An 18,129-nucleotide genomic window follows, 5' to 3' on the forward strand; every position below is an offset into this window, starting at 1 on the left:
AAATGTAACAACAAATGTAATGTTACTCTATCCTTTTGCCTCCTCAATTCTCCAGGCAAGAGCCAAACATCCAAAACCAGCTCAGGGCCTAACCAAAATGGGATTTCTCCCCAAGAACATTCTGCCATATAATTCTCAATATGTTCTGTTCTACTTACAAGATCATCCTTTAATACTAAATACTGGGCTGGCTTTGACATATCAGAAAACAGAGATATAAATCCTGCTTTACACAAACACAGGCCCAAAGCACACATGGCTGTGAAACCAGCTACTGGAAAACATGGAACACAGGCAAGTAACAGACTAACCACAAACAAAAAATTCAAGATTTGCCTGTAAGACTAGACCAAGATGAAGACTTTGATTAACTGACTGTGTGTGCATGTAATTAATTTGTTCACCTGCATCAGGTATAATCCTTTCGTGTGGCACATGAACTTGGACACACATGATTTACAGCATATAAATTCATCATAAATCACCCCATAACCACTCCACTAAAAAAAAAAAACCCACCACCACCAACAAAAAACTTGTTTATTTCAAATGTCAGGTAATCAGCTATATTTAATAAAACCTGATAAATTATTTAGTTTACTTTTTACAGTTTCATAAAATCACATTAACTATATTTTTGTTTTCTCTAACATAAAAGGAATGAGAATCAAGTTCACCAGTCATTTTGTTTAAAGCTATCTTCTCACAGAAAACTGTTCTCAAAACCAAAGTCAGCAAGTTACTTGATGATGACAACGTGAAGTAACTAAAAAGTTGGCCAATTCTATGACATTATCAAACCTGAGTTGCTCATCCAGTCTGGACTTAGAAAGCTTTACCACATAGTCTATACAACAAAAATAATTCTTCTAGCTATACCAAAGTCCGTATTTCTGTCCAAAATGTGGTTCTCCTGTTATTAAAGTCCATGGGGTTTATCCAGTGCAGAATGCTAAAACTTCACTAAAATAAAATATATGATAACTTAGGTTGATAAGTACAATGAGCTATTCACCTCTCAATCTTGCTACTGCAGATAGGGGGTAAAAAAAAAAAAAAATCAAGTTTTTTTTTTTTGCCTTGAAAAGAGGAAGTAAACATGTTATTAACCAACAGAGGGCAGTACCAGGTGGTAGTATACTGGGAGTGTCTACTTTGCAAAAAACAATATCACAAACCACTACTATTTATGTCAGTAATAATTGCCTGTATACCACAGGTAATTTTTATTCTTTTATCAGAAACCAAAGCAAACCTTAACTCCTTGATAAATACTAGGGTTGAAAACTGATGCATATTTTTATTGTCATTTCTAGACATTTTTACTGATACTGAGTTCTTTAAATCAAGACATGGTAAGAACCTTATTTTTCATAAATATAAGCATACATACATACATGCCAACTTTAAATTAACATGCTAAAAATAGTCTGAATATTTATTTTACATAAACCCACAATCAACAGCTACATTTTGGTTGTGTTTTGGTTTTGATGTTTTGGTTTTTTTTTAACAGCAGTTACTTTCCCATATGAGAAACTAGAACTTTTAAAAGAATTAGCTTCCTTCTTTACTCATTAGTGATGTAATAAAGTCTTCATAGAAAGAAAACAAGTTTCTGCTAAGGAAAGACCTCAAACTGAATGGGAAATTGGACTCAAAGTTGGCAAGGCATTTGGGTATGGTAATTTCAGCTCTCCAATAAAACCCAACATTAACAGATTCAAAGATAAGAGGCACAGTCCCAAATGCCATTAAATTATTTATGATCTTAAAATTGAACACATGCTTAAGTGCATTTCTTAACTAATATTAACTTGTTTTGCAGTAACTGAGCTGTCTTTTAAAAATATAGAAAGAAGTTTGGTAGTAATTTTACACCTAACCTCTACAGCATATGCTAAAATCACCCTTACTAGGGACAAATCCTGTAAAGAGCCCGCAGACAACTACAACATCATATTGGCATCTATATAGAAATGTAAACAAAATTAAAACCAATTACATTTTGTTTTTAAAGTCTGAAATGAAATCCTCAAGTCATGCAAAATCACCGATCCCTGAATATATTTAGATTATGAAATAAAGACACATCATGACAGGTGTAATGATTAAGATACTTACAGGACGCTACCTTTTGTAGCATTCCTTCCATTGCACTTAAAATGGCTTTTAAAATAATCATGAGTATGATCATGATTATCAGCATACAATCATGAGTATCAGCACTTAAAGAGGGACCTTAAAATACAGGGCAACATCTTTTTAACTCTACTGCAATGTGGAACTTGAAAGATAAGCCTTCTTTTGGGATACAGACTTACTGAGAGAGGAAGAGATGAAGAAGCAGGATTGACCTGCTGTGTCACTGTTCTGTCATTAGTTCCTTATTTCCCCTCCCACTGTTCTCATTTCCCTCATGCTTCCTTTCCTGCTGCACTCACTTCTTCCATTTGCTTTCTTGCAGAGTTCACTTTTTCTAACAACAAGAATATATGTTCTGCAAACTCCCGGACAGCTCCACAGCCACCACTGCTTTTACAGATGTAGCCAGCAGCCTTCTGAGCAAGGGCACAAGCATCAGCAGGCACACCACTCATGCCAGCTTTCTTCAGGCACTCCACATCAGACTCTTCATTTCCTATTGAGAAAGATGACAGACAAGGCAAACGATCACAGAGAGGAAAAACTGAGAAAACTCAGTATTTTTCTGTGTGTTCATTAATCTATTTGTTTAAACTTGTATTCTTGCCACAATTTTCATCTCAGCAGCTCACCAGCACATGGCACAGCTGAGTCAGTTCTTGGAAAATCTTACCAATATGTGTAAGTGCTGATCACACTTTACACAATCTGCAGGCAAGAGAATGGTACTTTTAAGAGTAGTAAAATTATTTAAGCATCTAAATAAGCATTTGCGGGATGACTCATTTTAAGCTGTTATTGAAATGCAGTTTTGTACAGAATCATATGGTTTTCAGTACAAACTCTGCCTATTTCTTGTTTTCATTTCATAAGGAGGCTGAGGGAAGACATTATCACTCTCCAGCTACCTGAGAAGGAGGTCGTGGTGAGATAGAGGTCAGCCTCTTCTCCCAGGTAACAAGCAATAGAACAAGAAGGAATCACCTTAGATTGCACCATGGGAGATTTAGGTTGGGCACTAGGAAAAAAATTCTTCACTGAAAATGTTGTCAGGCACTGGAAAAGGCTGCTAGGGAAGTGACTGAGTCACCATCCCTGGATGTATTTAAGAGATGTGTAGATGTGGAGCTTAGGAACATGGTTTGTAGTGGATTAGGCAATGCTGGTTGGATGTGATGATCTTAAAGGTCTTTTCCAACCAAAATGATTCTGTGAATATAATCTATACAATATCCATCTCAACTGAACTAGAATCAGTTTAAAATTCTAAGCTGTAACTGTATGCTTCTGTAATATAAAAAGCTTTCCTAAATCTCATTATAAAAACAGTAAGACACTGATTCATCAATGCCTTTAATATTTAGATTGTACCCTAATAGGAGCCTTAAAATACGTATCTGCTTTTGGTGATTGTGTGCTCTAATTTGCTTCTCAGTCCCATTAAGTTTAGTCCATTAAAAAAGAGTGAAGTGTTTTGAAGCAGCACTATGAAGTTTGTATATGTGTACACTATATGAAACTTTACTACCAAGAAAAAGAACTGACCTAAGTAAGCAACTTCTTTCCTGCTCAAACCCATGTCTTTTTGCCAGTCCTCCAGGACTTTCAACTTATTTGTTGCACTAACTTTTGCTAAACATCCAAGCTTCATGGCTGACAGTGTTTTTGAACAATCTCTTTCAGAGATGAGTCGAACCTATCAAAATAAAGTCAAGATAGAGTAAACTCTACACACAAAGCAATAAGACATGTAAATTGATTAAAAAAAACAACAGTAGAAGTTGTGCACACAGAAGCTCATTCAGGTATTAGCAAAGCATTGAATAACTGATTTCTTTAATCAAAACTATCACTAAGAGCAGAAGTGATTAGCTCCATTCTGTAGTCTGCCCTGTGCTTAAGAAAAAAAGAAATATACATGTCTTTTAAAACGTAACATAGAAAAATAAAAACTAAAAAATTGCTGGATATTCCAGTACAGTGGCATGCTGACTATCCAATGCAATATCATCTAATTCAGCCACAGTAGAGAATAAGATAATTCCCAAGAAGATTTCTGAATATTTGCAGAAGTAGAATATTATCAAATATTTTATGAGACTTCTGTACCTAGTAACATAATATTATAGTAAGATTTCAGAGCATCAACAGAACACTAAACAGACTGAAGTGGAACAGCACATTTATCTCTGAAAGTTCATTTTAAATTTCAGAAAGGATGTACAAGGTAGGCTAAAACCAGATTACTGAAGTAGGATTTTTAGAAAATAATCTCACACACAACCCCTTCTAGTTTTCTGTCCAAGATATGGACATGCTTATCTTCCCAAATTGCTTTTAAATACTAACAAATATTTAGCACTGATTTTAAGTACAGAATGAACAGGACTGGTGCACAAAGCAAGAGTATTTCAGCAACATACACTAGAAATGCATAAACTGCAGCACAAACACCAGGAGGTTTGAAATGAAAAATTCCAAGTTGCAGGTAGTAGAGAAATCGGCTCCCACAGGAAACAAAACAATGATTACAAGTTTTGTCCCCCTTTTATCTCAGAGAAATGAAACAGAATTGTGAAAAATCATCTACTCCATGCAAGAAAATATTCAGATCAGCAGAAGTTATTAGCAGTAATAACAACAACAACAACAACAATAATAATAATGGAAGGAGCCATGCTACAATCTGTGTTGTTTCAGTTTTTCATTTACACTGAATTCTTAGGACTTCAAAGCACACAATTTATTATTAAAACCACTATGCCAACAAAAACTTTAGGGGTTTCATTTCCCCTCTTTGAACAATCATGGATAATCTAGGATGAACCAATTAATTTTCCTGGGTATTTCTTCCTCTTCTATAGCCAAGAGGTAACAGCACATCCGCACTTGGTTAAGCTGACTTCTAATTAATCAGTGTCTAGACTACACAGAACAACATGATTGGTGCTAGAAAAAACAAACCAAACTAACCAAACAAAAAAGAACCCATGATAAAAATTTATTCCCATACTCTTCAAGGACAAAAAGAGAGATGCTATAGCTACTGTGAATAAGACTCAAAACACTTCTATTTTCTTCTGAGGGATCCAAGAACATTTGTTCCAATCCTGAAACAATATATTATGCTGCTTGATCCCAAGTACTCTGAAGAAACTTCAACATATATGCTGCAGTATTATAATCTTTTAATGTTTAGCTTACATCAGACATGATCAAGACCCTCACACTCAAGAACAACACTTACCTGTATTCCTCTTTTCTTCAGTAGATCTATACCAACAACATCTCTATAATCGTAGGAGACCATTTCCTTCTGATCTTCTGTCACATAAATGCGACCATTTGTCAGGCACCCATCAACATTGCAAACCAAAAGCTTCACTTCTTTTAGTGGTTCTTTGCCAAAATATCCAAAGCTAGACAAAGAAGTTATTTTTTTTTAGGACAGAAGTTTTTGCACACTCCAAAACAAAATATTTCAAATACAATTGTGATGTTCTGAGACCACAATCAGCTTTGAAATTTTTTATATCACTTCTTATCACCACTCTTCAATTATATTCTCCCTCTTCAAAGGAAAAAACAGAATGATCCAAAAGACATGCTATCCCTTTAAAAAAAATAGTATGAGCAATTAAGCTCTCTGGAATCTATCTAGGACAAAACCAAATTGGAGTAATCGATGAAAAAGGCACAGAAAACATCTTCCCTTCCCAGCCATTATTTCTTTCCTTAGAGGGGTGCAGAGCAGCAGCAAAGAAAAGGCAGATGGCAAGATGTAATCAGCTTGTGTTTTCTACAGGAATGGTCTTAGTCACGTGCATCAGTAAATATCCAGACCATGGGACCCCAGGGCAACTCAACTGGGAAGGGCAGATATTAGAAATCCCAGAATAAGAAAATCATAGAATGTCAGGCTGGTAGGGACCTCAAGGATCATCTGATCCAACCCTTCTCATATTATTGTTTATGTGAGACGCCTCAGCACCCTGCCAAGCTGAGACTTAAAACTTTCCAAAGTCGGGGAATCTCTCACTTTCCCCAGGAGACCATTCCAATGTCTGACTGTCCTCATAGTGAGAAATCTTCATGTTCAATCTGAATCTCTCCAGGAGCAACTTGTGCCCATTGCCCCTTGTCTTGTCCATGTGAGTCCTTGCAAACAGGGAGTCTCCATCTTCTTTGTAGCCCTCCTTTAAGTACTGTCCCCCTTTAATTATGCTAAGAAATTGCTTACACTTTTCCCCAAGCTGAACTTCTAAAAAAGCCTGAACTAACAGAGTAAAGGTAATTCAGATTAGTTCAGGTACAGGAAAAAATGAAGGACAGAAATACAGTTGTCCAAATATCATTGATCTGGATTGCTTTTATTACATTTATTATGAATTCACACAATCATGCTTGGTAACAATAAGTGATACCAAAGAAATAAAGGAATAAAAAGTGCTTTTACCTCAATACTCTCTGCTCTGCAATAGGCCAATCAATGTCAATATCAATGTCCACACTGTGCTCTGCACGCATTTCATAGTAGGCCATTTTACCACCCTAAATAAAACAGAATACATTAAAACTTTCTGCTTGGGTTAACACAAATACAAACCTGTACAATTTAATACCATGTAATGGAACTAATGGCCAAGTATCTGATTCCACAGTGGTCACAGTACCTTAAATATAAGTGAACCATCATTAGTGATGTTTTGCTGCTGACAGAGAACCAAGCATTTGAAACACCTTCTACAGGCATTGTAGTAATTTCATCACATAGATTTCATTGGGTCTTTTAATTCACTAAAATAGTAATACCTTTGGCATTAACTTACTGAGAGTATGCTTATTTTTTTGTTTGCTATCTATGCAAAGGCTTCATTTCAAATGGAACAATATCTGTCACACCTCAATGTAATTAAATAAACTAAAAGCCCTGATCAGCCCTCATAGCATTAATAGCCCAACCTTCATCAAATGTACAGTTCAACACAACTATGCAGATCAATGCTAAGAAGACAGCACTAGCTGGCACTGCATGGGTCCATTCAACCTTAGCTAGCATCTCCACATTAGTGAGGGACCTAGAAAAGTGGTAAAAACCTGGTATTCTTGATGTACGTAGGAAGGTATTTCCATCAGAAATAAAAAATATCTACCCTGAGGGTTTTTTCAGTTCTGCTGACAAATACTGGAAATAATCTGCAAGATGGAGAATTTGTCTTGCATGAGAAGACTAAGAGCCTATACTTGCAGACAAACAAAATGAAAACTGAAGCAAATACATTTGTAAATGCATTGTAGTAAATACATTACTATACTGATACATAAACATCATAAAAGGGAAAACGACTGTTGAAGTTACAGTACAAAATTGGCATAAGACTAAATATTCAAGAATGCAAGTTTATAAATGATATGAGAAGCCTGTGACACTGCACGAAGGTCAGTTTACCACCCTCAGTAACACTAAAATGCATTATAAGATTGGCACTTACATCCAGGCAAACTGATGTGAAACTCAGTATTGTATTGTTTTAGGCTTATAGCTACATACTGCTCAATATTATTTGGATAAATTTGTCTGATGTGGGGGTTGCTTTTACTGGAACTGCCCTAGCTACAGCTAGCCCTGTTAAGTTACACATAATAAGCAAACGTCTTGAGGTGAAAGTGCTATTACTTTATACTGACTACATCACAAATAGAAATACATTATTGAATTCAGAACCCTCTATTACAAAAGTAAAAGATGCATTGTCCTAAAGAGCATGGAGAAAAAAAAAAAAAAAAAAAAAAAGAGGCACTAACCTGCAAATAGCCTTTCTCAATCAAATGTCTCCTGGCAAAATAAAATGAGCCATTTTCATACAGCTCCCCAGGCCAATCTTGCCTCCGGTACCGTTTTGCTGGATTTAGGTTTTGGGGCTCTGTCATTTTGTTTTCTGTTAACAGAGAAAGATGCCAAAATAAGTTTTTCAGAATTCTTGTTCTGAGTCACTTAACTTTCCTTAAATACCTTTCTGTTGAAAAATTAAGAACACAGTTCAGTCACCAATTTCTTTCATCACCGACTCTCATTGCTTATCTTTGTAGAAAATCACTGAACTAACTGCTTGTTCTTTCTTAGAACTATGGATAACAAAGTAGAGGACTGTCCTGCATTTCTTACAGAAAAAAAAAAAAAATCGTTCATTCCAACTTAAAAAAACCCCAAACAAACAAAAAAAGCAAACTGAGAAATCATAATCTCTAGAACTGATTTCTAAAAGGAGTGGGGGACACATTGCTCTAGATTGCCCTTGCCATGGTGAAAGAAAAACTGTACTCTTTCCATCCTCGACTTCCTAGTACATGAAAGGAAGGGATTTAACTCTGTGACAGTAACCACACAACCAACCATTCAGTTACCTACACCTAGAACCAGGAATACCCTGAATGAACTGAGAGCCGAGAGGCCCAACCTGAAATCTAGAAGGTGAAAAAAGAGCCTATGAGAAAAACTCATGTCTGGGAAAATATCTTGGCACTCACTCCAAATACATTCTATTTAAGGATACACATTAACTTTTTATAAGTGATTTAATCAAGCAAATAAAGAAGTATCTATGAAGAAACATAATCCCATATCATTATCAACACCAGTAGTGCATGTGGCAGAAACTGATTCAGGGACCAGAGACTTCTGTCCTTACACCACCCAAATTCACATGCATAAAGCAGCTAAAATTCACCAGGTTTCATGATCTAGTAACCATTCTGAGACACCCAAAACATTCTGAGGCTTTAGTATATATTAGTATATAGTATATATTTAGTATATTAGTATATATTAGTATATTAGTATTATCAATATTAGTATTAATATTAGTATTCATTAATACCAATATTAATATTAGTATTATTAGCATATTAGCATATATTTAGTATATAGCTTACATTTCATAAATATACTTGAGCTTTGTGCTCAATGAAGTAAACCTTTTCAGTCAAAGAGACACCTTTCTCATTCAGGGTGCATCAACATTATAAACCTTGATGCATAAGGAATGACAGAAATAGACAGGAAAAGATATAAAATTCTTTTAACATAATCAGTACTTTGAAGCCATATGGAAACAAAACAAAACAAACAGAAAAGTGTACAATGCTCCTGAGAATCACTGTCACCTGAAACACCACACTTCTGAAGGACCATTTGCTTTTACCCTTAGGACATTCAAGTCTGCACAATCTGTTCCTTGCTCCTTTATCTCTCACCACATTAAAAGACTTTAGATATCATTTTATACTGAAGAATTATTTGCTCTTTTAGGTAGGCCTCAAAGCTTTTTTCTTTTAATAATCTACTAATAGAGACTAGGTGGCAAAGCCACATGGTGCATCCAAATGAGACTTAATCTTGCACAGATGTCCATTCCAATACTTTAAGATATGAAATGGATTTTCTCTTTGTTGCCTGAAGTGCAATCCACAGAACCCCACAGAACATCCACAATATTTAACATCCACAATATTTATATTCCTCTTATGCTTTACAAATGCTACCTTATTTCTCCTCTTATGAGGAAAACCAAAATGTTGCCTACTTATTCTAAACAAAGACCTATGGCTTTTTTCCATCTTTAACATTAAGCTTTATTTATTTTGCATATTCTTATACAGCATGATGCATAGTAAACGCATAAAATGCTTTGGACAATTTTTTTAACCTCAGCAGAATAATTGTACTGTCTGAGTAACAAATTCATTATTGAAAAATAAAAATAACTATGTGTCAGTATCTGCACTAACCATCTGGAAAACAAGAAGCAAACATTTCTGCTTTGATGACAGAAACAACAAGATAAATGTGTGGAAGAGTTCTTTGTACAAGGACTAAAGGTACTTCTACAGATACAAGGTACAATTTGTAAGTAAAGAGTTTGGGTTTTAGTCATCTTGGCAACTGTAGCTTGGAGGCACATCTTCTGGGGGATGAAGAATCATATTCTTCCGTGTGAGCTAATTACCATGAGTTGAGCCCTCATGACTCAAAGGCAATTTGCAATTTGACATAAACCACTGCCAAATTAGCAGGCTGAAACAAACCCCAAACTTCCAGACTAAGAGGCGGACACGCCATTTTCACTAAAACTTTATCTTGTGTTATTTCTCACGTATTATCTACTGCACATACAAACAAACACTTTCCTAGGTTAGACAGCACCTCAGTGTCATGTCTACATGCACACGAATGCCTGCCAAGCAGAAATTAAGATGTTAAGTTTTGGGGAGCTATATTTTAAGCTTAATTTTAAGATTTTTTTATTTTCAATACCATATCACTTCTACAAACCAATTACAGAAAAGCTGAGCAATGATCAGTAATATCAAGGACACTAATTAAAAGGAATTTCTAAGCCATCTCTCATCCCAAGAACTCAGCCACTGCCTCTGGTATCACTTCCTAATGTAAATACCATGGATGTGACAATAAACCATTTGAAAAAAAAATTAAGTATAACTGTAACCAGAAACAGTCCAATATTACCTCCTTTTTTTACCTCGCTCCATCTAAATTGATGCCGTCTCACAACAGAGAACACGGAATCAAACCCCTCCTTCTGGATCAGATCTGCCACTTTTATAAGGTCACTGGGATGTAAACATGGAGATGTTGCTTGAATGTTTCCTACAATATCAACCTCTAAAGAAAAACAAACAAATACTTATGAAACAATTAATATTTTTAATACACATAACTGCAAAGTGTGACCTGAGTGTATGCCACCAAGAAAAGAATCTTTATAGCTTTTATTTACTAAAAGCTTTACTTTCTTTTTTCTATATATTAAGTGGGCTTACTTCTAAAGCTAAATACTGAGTGCATCATCTCTCTGGGGCTGCAGCATAAAAGCTCAGCATATTTCATTACTGATTTACCATGATGATGATTAAGAAACTCTCTGATAGCTTCTAGAGAAGTTGAGGAGTCTTGAGATACTTCAGGGCTTCTGCGATGAACTTGAGCGCCAAACTGCTTTGCAACCTTCTCAATTTCATCATGGTCTGTAGAAACCCATATACTGTTGGCAGACAGTGACAGAAATAAATACAAAGAACAAATCCCAGCATTGTTGACTTGTCTGCCATAATAATCTAACCTGAACAATATGTACATACTACACCTTGCAATGAAAGGAATTCTTATATTTGAATTAGTCAGTCCAACAAGGAACTTTGAACAATAGGGATAAAATATATATATTCATTAGACTGTCAAAACTCAAGCCTGGGCTGCATTTCAGTTTAACACTATAGGATGCTTGATCTGCATTAGTAGGAAGCTTAAGCAACATAAAATTTAGAGGGGTTATAAAAAAAAAAAAAAAATCCAGTGTCAGCACACCACAATTTTTTAGGCATGCTAGCAAATTACTAAATTGTGCACAGGCTGAATGAGGCATTCAAAATCATTTGAAAATTCAGAACCAAGGCTGACAATAAGTAAAACTGCCACATAGGCAGCAGATCAGCTTATTCTGCTCCACTCAATCCTAGAGAAAGAGCTATTCAAGTTATAATCACATGTTTTCTCACAGAAAAAAAACTTCAGTACTTGTAAAGCAAGATTGTGATTGCTCAGGGATAACAAACATTTACAAAAGGAAGGGCCAAGCCACAGTATTACGTGCTGATTAACACTGGCTGGGCACTGTGAGGCCACTGCTGCCATAATTTTGACAAAAAAGTGTGTGAGATATAAAAACAACTATGAAAAATAGCCCCTCTTCTCTCAGCAATACTGGCATTCTCAACTGCAAGTGGTACTTTAAGTTTTCCCATCCAAAGACATCATGAGATCATCAGAATAAAAATACGTATGATAGCGAGAGCAATGTCAAGTCACACCCAGATGAGCAAACACAGAAGAGGAATTTTCTATAAACTGCTTGAGCTTGGTTAGTATACATACCTGCTTAATATACACAGAGTTTTGTTGGGTAACAGGTACCCTGTCAGCACAGGTTTCAAAGGGGACAGGAAAACCTTGCACACTTCCAACTAATGCACCTGTTATGCCTCAGAGTCAGGCTACGTAACCCTAACTGGCTTCCTGTTGCACTAATTCAGGTGTTGAACAAAGAACAAGGAAGTGGCTCAAACCACAGTATCCACCACAATCATTAAGCAATATGAATTCACCTGCATCAAATAATTATTGTTAGTCTTAGACCAGAAACCGTTTTTGACTGCTTCTTCATTAAAAATAAAGCCAAGTCAGTGATTCTTCCTCTACTTTTCTACAGTAAAAAGGATACTCCAGAACAGATAATGATACAGCAGCTGTGAGATACAGAAGACTTGTGTTTACTTCCAGCTCTCATTCTATCTGGACTACACTTGACTACATTAGATCCCTGCTCTGAACACCATGCAGCAGGCTTGCATTCAGAACCTGCAACTATACTACCTCCTCCCATGTACATCCTAAAACTGCAATCATTTAAATTAAGTTAACCAATATTTGTGTAGAAAATTCTCACTTTTGCCCTGGCAGAGAAACTTCTAATGTCCATATTCTCAACACCAACAACGTACTTGCTTTATCTAGCTTTAAATATTGCTACCAAAGCTTCTTTGTGCACTTTGCCACAAACTTGAGCTTCTGTTCTGTGTCACATAGGTACATGACTATTTCCTTACACTCAACATTTATGAGACTGCCTCTGGCATGCTGTGTCCAGCTGTGGGCTGCCTGATACAAGAAAGACAAACTGGAGCAAGCCCATCAGGGAGCCAGCACAATAGCTTGGGCCTGGAAGCACATGCAAATCAGGAGAGGTAGAAAGAGCCCGTCTTGACTCAGTCTTATGAAGAGAAGGCAAGTGTGTGATTTTACTGCCATCTTCAAGTAGCTGGTAGGTACTTTTCCTGCAGTAACAGGACACGCACACAAAACAGAAGGGATGCTCAGATATCGCAAAACAAATTTTCACCACAAGGGCTACCAGTCCCTGGGACTGGTACCCAGAAAGACTGTGGGTCTCCATCCATGGAGACACCCAAGTTTTGCTGCATGCAGTCATGAGCAACTCAAACCAACCCAGCTTTATGCAGCTGGTGAGACCAGATGACCACTCATCAAAGTTATCCTGTGAGTCAGTGACGCAGGGGAGATTAGCCATGGTCTGGAAGTTTCATTCATGCATCAAATAAAAATGCCAGTGCTTAATGGCAAACTTTGTAAAACAGTGCCTCCCAAGCACAAATCAGAACAACTGTAACTTCAAGTTACTGTATGGTAAAAGACTGTTTCCCTCAGAGCTGACCCTCACCAGGAAGGGACAGCAGAATTCACAGTGGTGTGCAGCCTGCTCGTCCTGTGCCACACCCCACCCTGCCGGATCCTAAACTTGGTGCTACATTACCAGTACCTCCTCAGTACCTCCTCGTCTTCAGTGAGGATCCCCTACTATGAACCTTCGTCGTTGAGGAACCTGAAGCAGCAGCTCCAGGGAGGTTACAGATGCCCTGGGGGAGACCAGCATCTCACCAGAACCATAGAACGCTTTGTGTTGGAAGGAACCTTAAAGATCAACTCGTTCCAGCCTCCCATTGGACCAGGTTGCTCAAAGCCACATCCAACCTGGCCCTGAACACTTCCAGGGATGGAACATCCACGACTTCTCTGGGCAACCTGTTCCAGTGTCTCATCCTGCTCACAGCAAAGAATTTCCACCTAACATAAATCTACCCTTGTACTATCGCTACTTGCCCTTGCAAAAAGTCCCTCCCCAGCTTTCCTGCAGGCCTCCTCCAGGCACTGCAAGGTTGCTACAAAGTCTCCTCAGAATCTTCTCTTCTCCAGGCTAAACAACCCCAACCCTGCCACCAGCAGCTCAGCCGGGAACCCGGCGCCAAAGAGGGCTGCCCCGGGACCCCGCTGTGGCTCCTCATCCCCCCCACCATCGGGGCCCCTCAGCAACCCCATGTCCTGGCCTGGAACCCGCGATGCCCCAGGCCCCGGTTGCGGGGCTTGTCAGAAGGAAACCGAGGGTCCGGATGGGGGTTAGGGGGGAGGCGAAACGGAACCGGGGCGCATGCGCACCTTTGGAAGACGCCGGCGTCGCTGGCGGCGCGCAGCACCCAGCCGATGAGCGGCACCCCCGCCAGCAGCTTGATGTTCTTCAGCGGGATCCCCTTGCTGCCGCCCCGCGCCAGCACCAGCGCGGCCAGGTGGGCGCCAGAGTCTCCCGCACCCGCCTCCATCCCGCACCGCTGCGTTGTACTGCCCCGTGTCCCGCACCTCCCCGGCTCCCCTTCCAGCCCGCCGCGCCCCGCCAGGAGCCCAGCCCCCTTGCTGCCCCAGGTGGTTGCTGGGAAATGTAGTCCGACCCTCCGGGAGGGGCGTCCGCCATGCTGCGCCTGCGTGCGGGGAAGGGGGCGTGGGGATAGGAGGGGAGGTGGAGTGGCGGAGAAGGGAGGTCTAGAGAAGCAGGGGGTGCCCAGGGGTAGGGATCCCGCTTTTGGCACACCAAGGTTTTGGGGGGCCGGGTGAGGCGCCCTCTCTTTTGTCTATGAAGAGAGGACGTATCCTCTCCCTATCCCGGGAGGTTGGGGGTAGGGGTGTGATCCGTGTCTCCTTAGGAAAACGCTTTTCAGGCGGGACGGAGGGGTCCCTAGCGCCACGGGTGTGTCCGGGTGCCTCTGTTTAGTACTTTATGCACGTTAAACAAGAAACCCCACAACAACAACCAACCCTCCCTAAATGCTATGTGGTTGCATTTCCTATCGCCACACAGGACGAGGTTTTGAGGGCATTATCTCTGCTAGCGGGAAGCCCTCGCAGCTGGAAAACGAGCACGAGTGGCCCACGCATCACGCGACCGATTTTTCCACTAGGATAAATCTTCAGATTTCAGTGTCATCTTTTTGCGTCTCGCCCTTCCCGCCTCGGGAATCCCGGCAGAGGGCAGAGTGGTCACATCGCAACCTTCCTAGAGACGGGAAGCACTCCCGCAGCTCCTCGGGTCGCTTCTCCACCTTCTAAAAAGTGCTTTATAGCGTAAAAAAAACCCGGTGTTAAATCCAGCTGGTAAATTAAGTCCGATTTAGCTGTAGAAACGTGATGAATAAAGTAACGCACTACCCCTCTGAGGCTGCACAGGAATTTAGGTTTTGGTGTAATTTGGAGAATGGGCAGTAGAGGCCGCTGAGCAGCATTTATGGACTCGCTCCTGGAGATGAGAGGTCTCCGTCCGTAATGGAAATGTATCACATGCCGCCCCCTGAAGTCCTTAGTTTATTAGTGATGTGTTGCGGAGGACCTCATCTTCCACTGCCAAAGGAAACGCTCTCAGGTATACTCAGATGTATACCTCAGATGTAGTGAGGCTTTTAAGAAAAATAATGCTGTGTCCCCAACAAACCCAGTTCAACAAAATAAGTGCCTGAACAAGACTGACTTCACTGCACGGTCTTTCAGTGGTGTTGCTGAGAGCTACCAACTCTGCTCTAGAGGCAGGAATCTCCAAAAGAGTCTAAAGAAAAGTGTTGCCAGTGCTAACTTTCTAACCTGGCACACCTAGGTTGCTGGATCCGACCTACCAACCCTTTTAGACAGCTGTAACAAGGAGGAATATCAAATGCCTGCTGAATTTCTGAAGAAACAACAGCTTCAGGCTTCACTTCTGCTACAAACAAAGGTCATTTTTGTTGGGAAGAAAAATACAAGGCCTTTTGAGGTCAACTTTATGGACTGGCTGAATTGTGTGATTTTTGTGTAGTTCCTCAGAAATTGCTTCAAAGTAGCCAGCGATGGCACCTACAAACCGTATGATATTACAAAGAAAATATACAAGGTTTTAACAACTGAAGAATGAGAAATTGTGTGCTGTATTAAATATCTTTCAGCTTCAATATTAAAAATACCTACCTGTTAAGCACCAGTGCATTAAAAATACTTACATTTTGGTTTATAACATTGTGAAAATTGAATGATTTATCAATAGCAATATTTCAACTATGCAATTCAGTTCAGTGCTTCCTCATAGTCCAGGAATATCTCAGACTCAGCTGAGTCTGTATTAAGTTCCATTTACAACTAAAAGAAGTTACAGTAGAAGATCTGGGACACATACTAAAGCTTCTAGATGGAGTTTATTTAGTAAGAATTTTTTTACAAGTCTGCATAATTGAAGCCTGTTTAATTTTTTTCTCTCTTTTCACATCAAAAGCAAATCTTTCACTCATAGGGCTGAAGTGATCCACAAGCAAATACCTTAAACACCTTTGCCCTTCTCCTTAGACATGTAGCTAAACCAGTCCTAATGACTGTCAGTAATACTGACTGCATAACCTGTCCAGGCAGTCTAGAGATTCATATCCCTAGCCTTCCCTAATCTTTACTGAATCTGCTTATCTGCAACAGAAGTCCATTAAATCCTGTCTTTTCCAAAACAGATCCAGAGAACAGATTATTTCTTATCTTTCTTCAGCGGGCATGTGCATATTTGAAGATAATATCATCTCAACTCTTCAACTTTTCCTTTCTAGGATCATGCCCATTAGTTCAGTTTTTCTCCTCATTCAGATCTTCTGATCATCACCATTATTCTCCTCTAGACTGCTTACAGAAACATAGAAACATCATGGCTGGAAAGGACCTAGAAGATCAGATTATAAAGTAATTTATAGTAATTATAATGTAGTACTCAAACAGAATATTGCAAGTAAGCAAAGCAGAAGGGTTACTATTTCACATACCTTGAAAACTGTATTCATATTTTTACAGCTCTGTATATTTTAGCTTTTCTAACACACTATTGACATAATTTAGCCAGTGGTTTCCTATGACCGAAAATTTGTTTCTGCAAGAGCTTTTTTGTAGTCAGATACTTCCAACCTCTATCTTTGCCCGTGGCTCTGTCTGCCCAAATGCAGTACCATGTGTTTATTTCTACAGCAACCAGATCTTCCCCACTTTAAACTATTTTCATGTAAACTACATTCTTTATTTATGTGAGACATTGTCAAGACTTTTACTAAGCTTAAGATACATGGTATCTAAACCTCTTTCTCTAGCCACAGGGCTGGTTTTGTGTGTTGAAATTGTAGTGGTTTGACTTGTTCTAGTTAAGTTCCTATTGACACCTATTCTTTGCTTTGATTTCTTTTATGTGCTTAACCACACTTGTTGGTTATTTATTCCAGCATTTTTTCCTCAGAATTAAGAGTTCAACTAATGGCTCAAACGTGTCTATATCAATATTTTAGTTTAGGTGAAACGTGCCCTTCTGAACTGAGTCTCAAAGCAGGCAAACTGTTACTGTGTCACACTTCTTGCTAAAGGAGCCATAGCAGATAGTTCTCATGCTCTTCCTTTCCCCCCATTTTTAATGTAGGGGGCACTTTATGCTTTCTAGTCTCAATAACTCTATATCTAGCTCTGAGATTTCCACTATCCAAGGATAAAATTCATCCCTCAGCTAGTCTGGGTACATGTTACTCACCTAAATACATTCTGACTCATTTCTTCCCTGTCTGTCCTGACATCTTGCTCCTGAAGGGACTGCGTGGGTAACAGCACTCAGTGAGATAAGAACATTTGCTATTCTAATAATAGAGCAGTGGAGAACAAAACAAAGAATATAATGCTTCCCGCTTCTTTGGAACATGTGCCCTGTTTTATGTAACCTCGAAGTGGCCTGCAGGCATAGGTTTCCCAGTGTGGAGGAAAAGGTTTCAGCTCTCTCATCACAGCTAGCTAGTACAGCACACATTCCCACACCACATACCGTGGTCGAGGTCTTGTGACTGTGCAGTCTGCCTGCCCCTAGTGCTATCATGGCCAATTGTCCCCTTACAAATAGAGCCAAACCGGTTCATTTCAAGGAAATACTGGTATATTGGTAAAAGTACTGGGAATAAATCTATTTTAAAAATATGTTCCATGCCATATGGCGCAACTGGGGATGATAAAATCTGTGAATTTTCTTTCTGGCC

At 39.1% G+C, this 18,129-nt stretch overlaps 1 protein-coding gene and 1 long non-coding RNA gene across 3 annotated transcripts; one reads left to right on the forward strand and one right to left on the reverse strand.

Moving 5' to 3' along the window:
• Positions 1-1,186: 1,186 nt before the first annotated feature.
• Positions 1,187-14,476, reverse strand: CMAS (cytidine monophosphate N-acetylneuraminic acid synthetase). Of its 2 annotated transcripts, none has more exons than XM_071733128.1 (8): positions 14,234-14,476; positions 11,065-11,207; positions 10,673-10,828; positions 7,951-8,084; positions 6,602-6,696; positions 5,393-5,564; positions 3,691-3,841; positions 1,187-2,641 (listed from the first exon to the last, which is right to left on the reverse strand). In XM_071733128.1, exons 1-8 carry the CDS (start codon positions 14,392-14,394, stop codon positions 2,418-2,420), a joined length of 1,236 nt encoding a protein of 411 aa, XP_071589229.1. In that variant the 5' UTR covers positions 14,395-14,476; the 3' UTR covers positions 1,187-2,417. The 2 variants fall into 2 exon arrangements, with proteins under 2 accessions (XP_071589229.1, XP_071589230.1); XM_071733129.1 differs by lacking the exon at positions 14,234-14,476 and adding an exon at positions 13,606-13,782.
• A 165-nt stretch (positions 14,477-14,641) lies between these two features.
• Positions 14,642-16,106, forward strand: LOC139797967 (uncharacterized). Its single transcript, XR_011726647.1, has 2 exons — positions 14,642-14,745; positions 14,928-16,106. It is a non-coding gene; the product is annotated as an uncharacterized lncRNA (long non-coding RNA).
• The last annotated feature ends 2,023 nt before the right edge of the window (positions 16,107-18,129 follow it).

Source organism: Heliangelus exortis, chromosome 1 (genome assembly GCF_036169615.1).
Source record: "Heliangelus exortis chromosome 1, bHelExo1.hap1, whole genome shotgun sequence".
In the NCBI taxonomy this organism is placed as follows: domain Eukaryota; kingdom Metazoa; phylum Chordata; class Aves; order Apodiformes; family Trochilidae; genus Heliangelus; species Heliangelus exortis.

What these genes read in the sequence shown, in the direction of transcription:
- CMAS (XM_071733128.1), bottom strand. Translation starts at nt 14,394, where the DNA reads ATGGAGGCGGGTGCGGGAGACTCTGGCGCCCACCTGGCCGCGCTGGTG. An exon ending in GAGCGAGGTAAAAAAAGGAG is followed by an intron (nt 8,085 to 10,672) that starts GTAATATTGGAC and finishes CTCTGTTAACAG; the next exon opens with AAAACAAAATGACAGAGCCC. An exon ending in TTGAGAAAGGCTATTTGCAG is followed by an intron (nt 6,697 to 7,950) that starts GTTAGTGCCTCT and finishes TGTTTTATTTAG; the next exon opens with GGTGGTAAAATGGCCTACTA.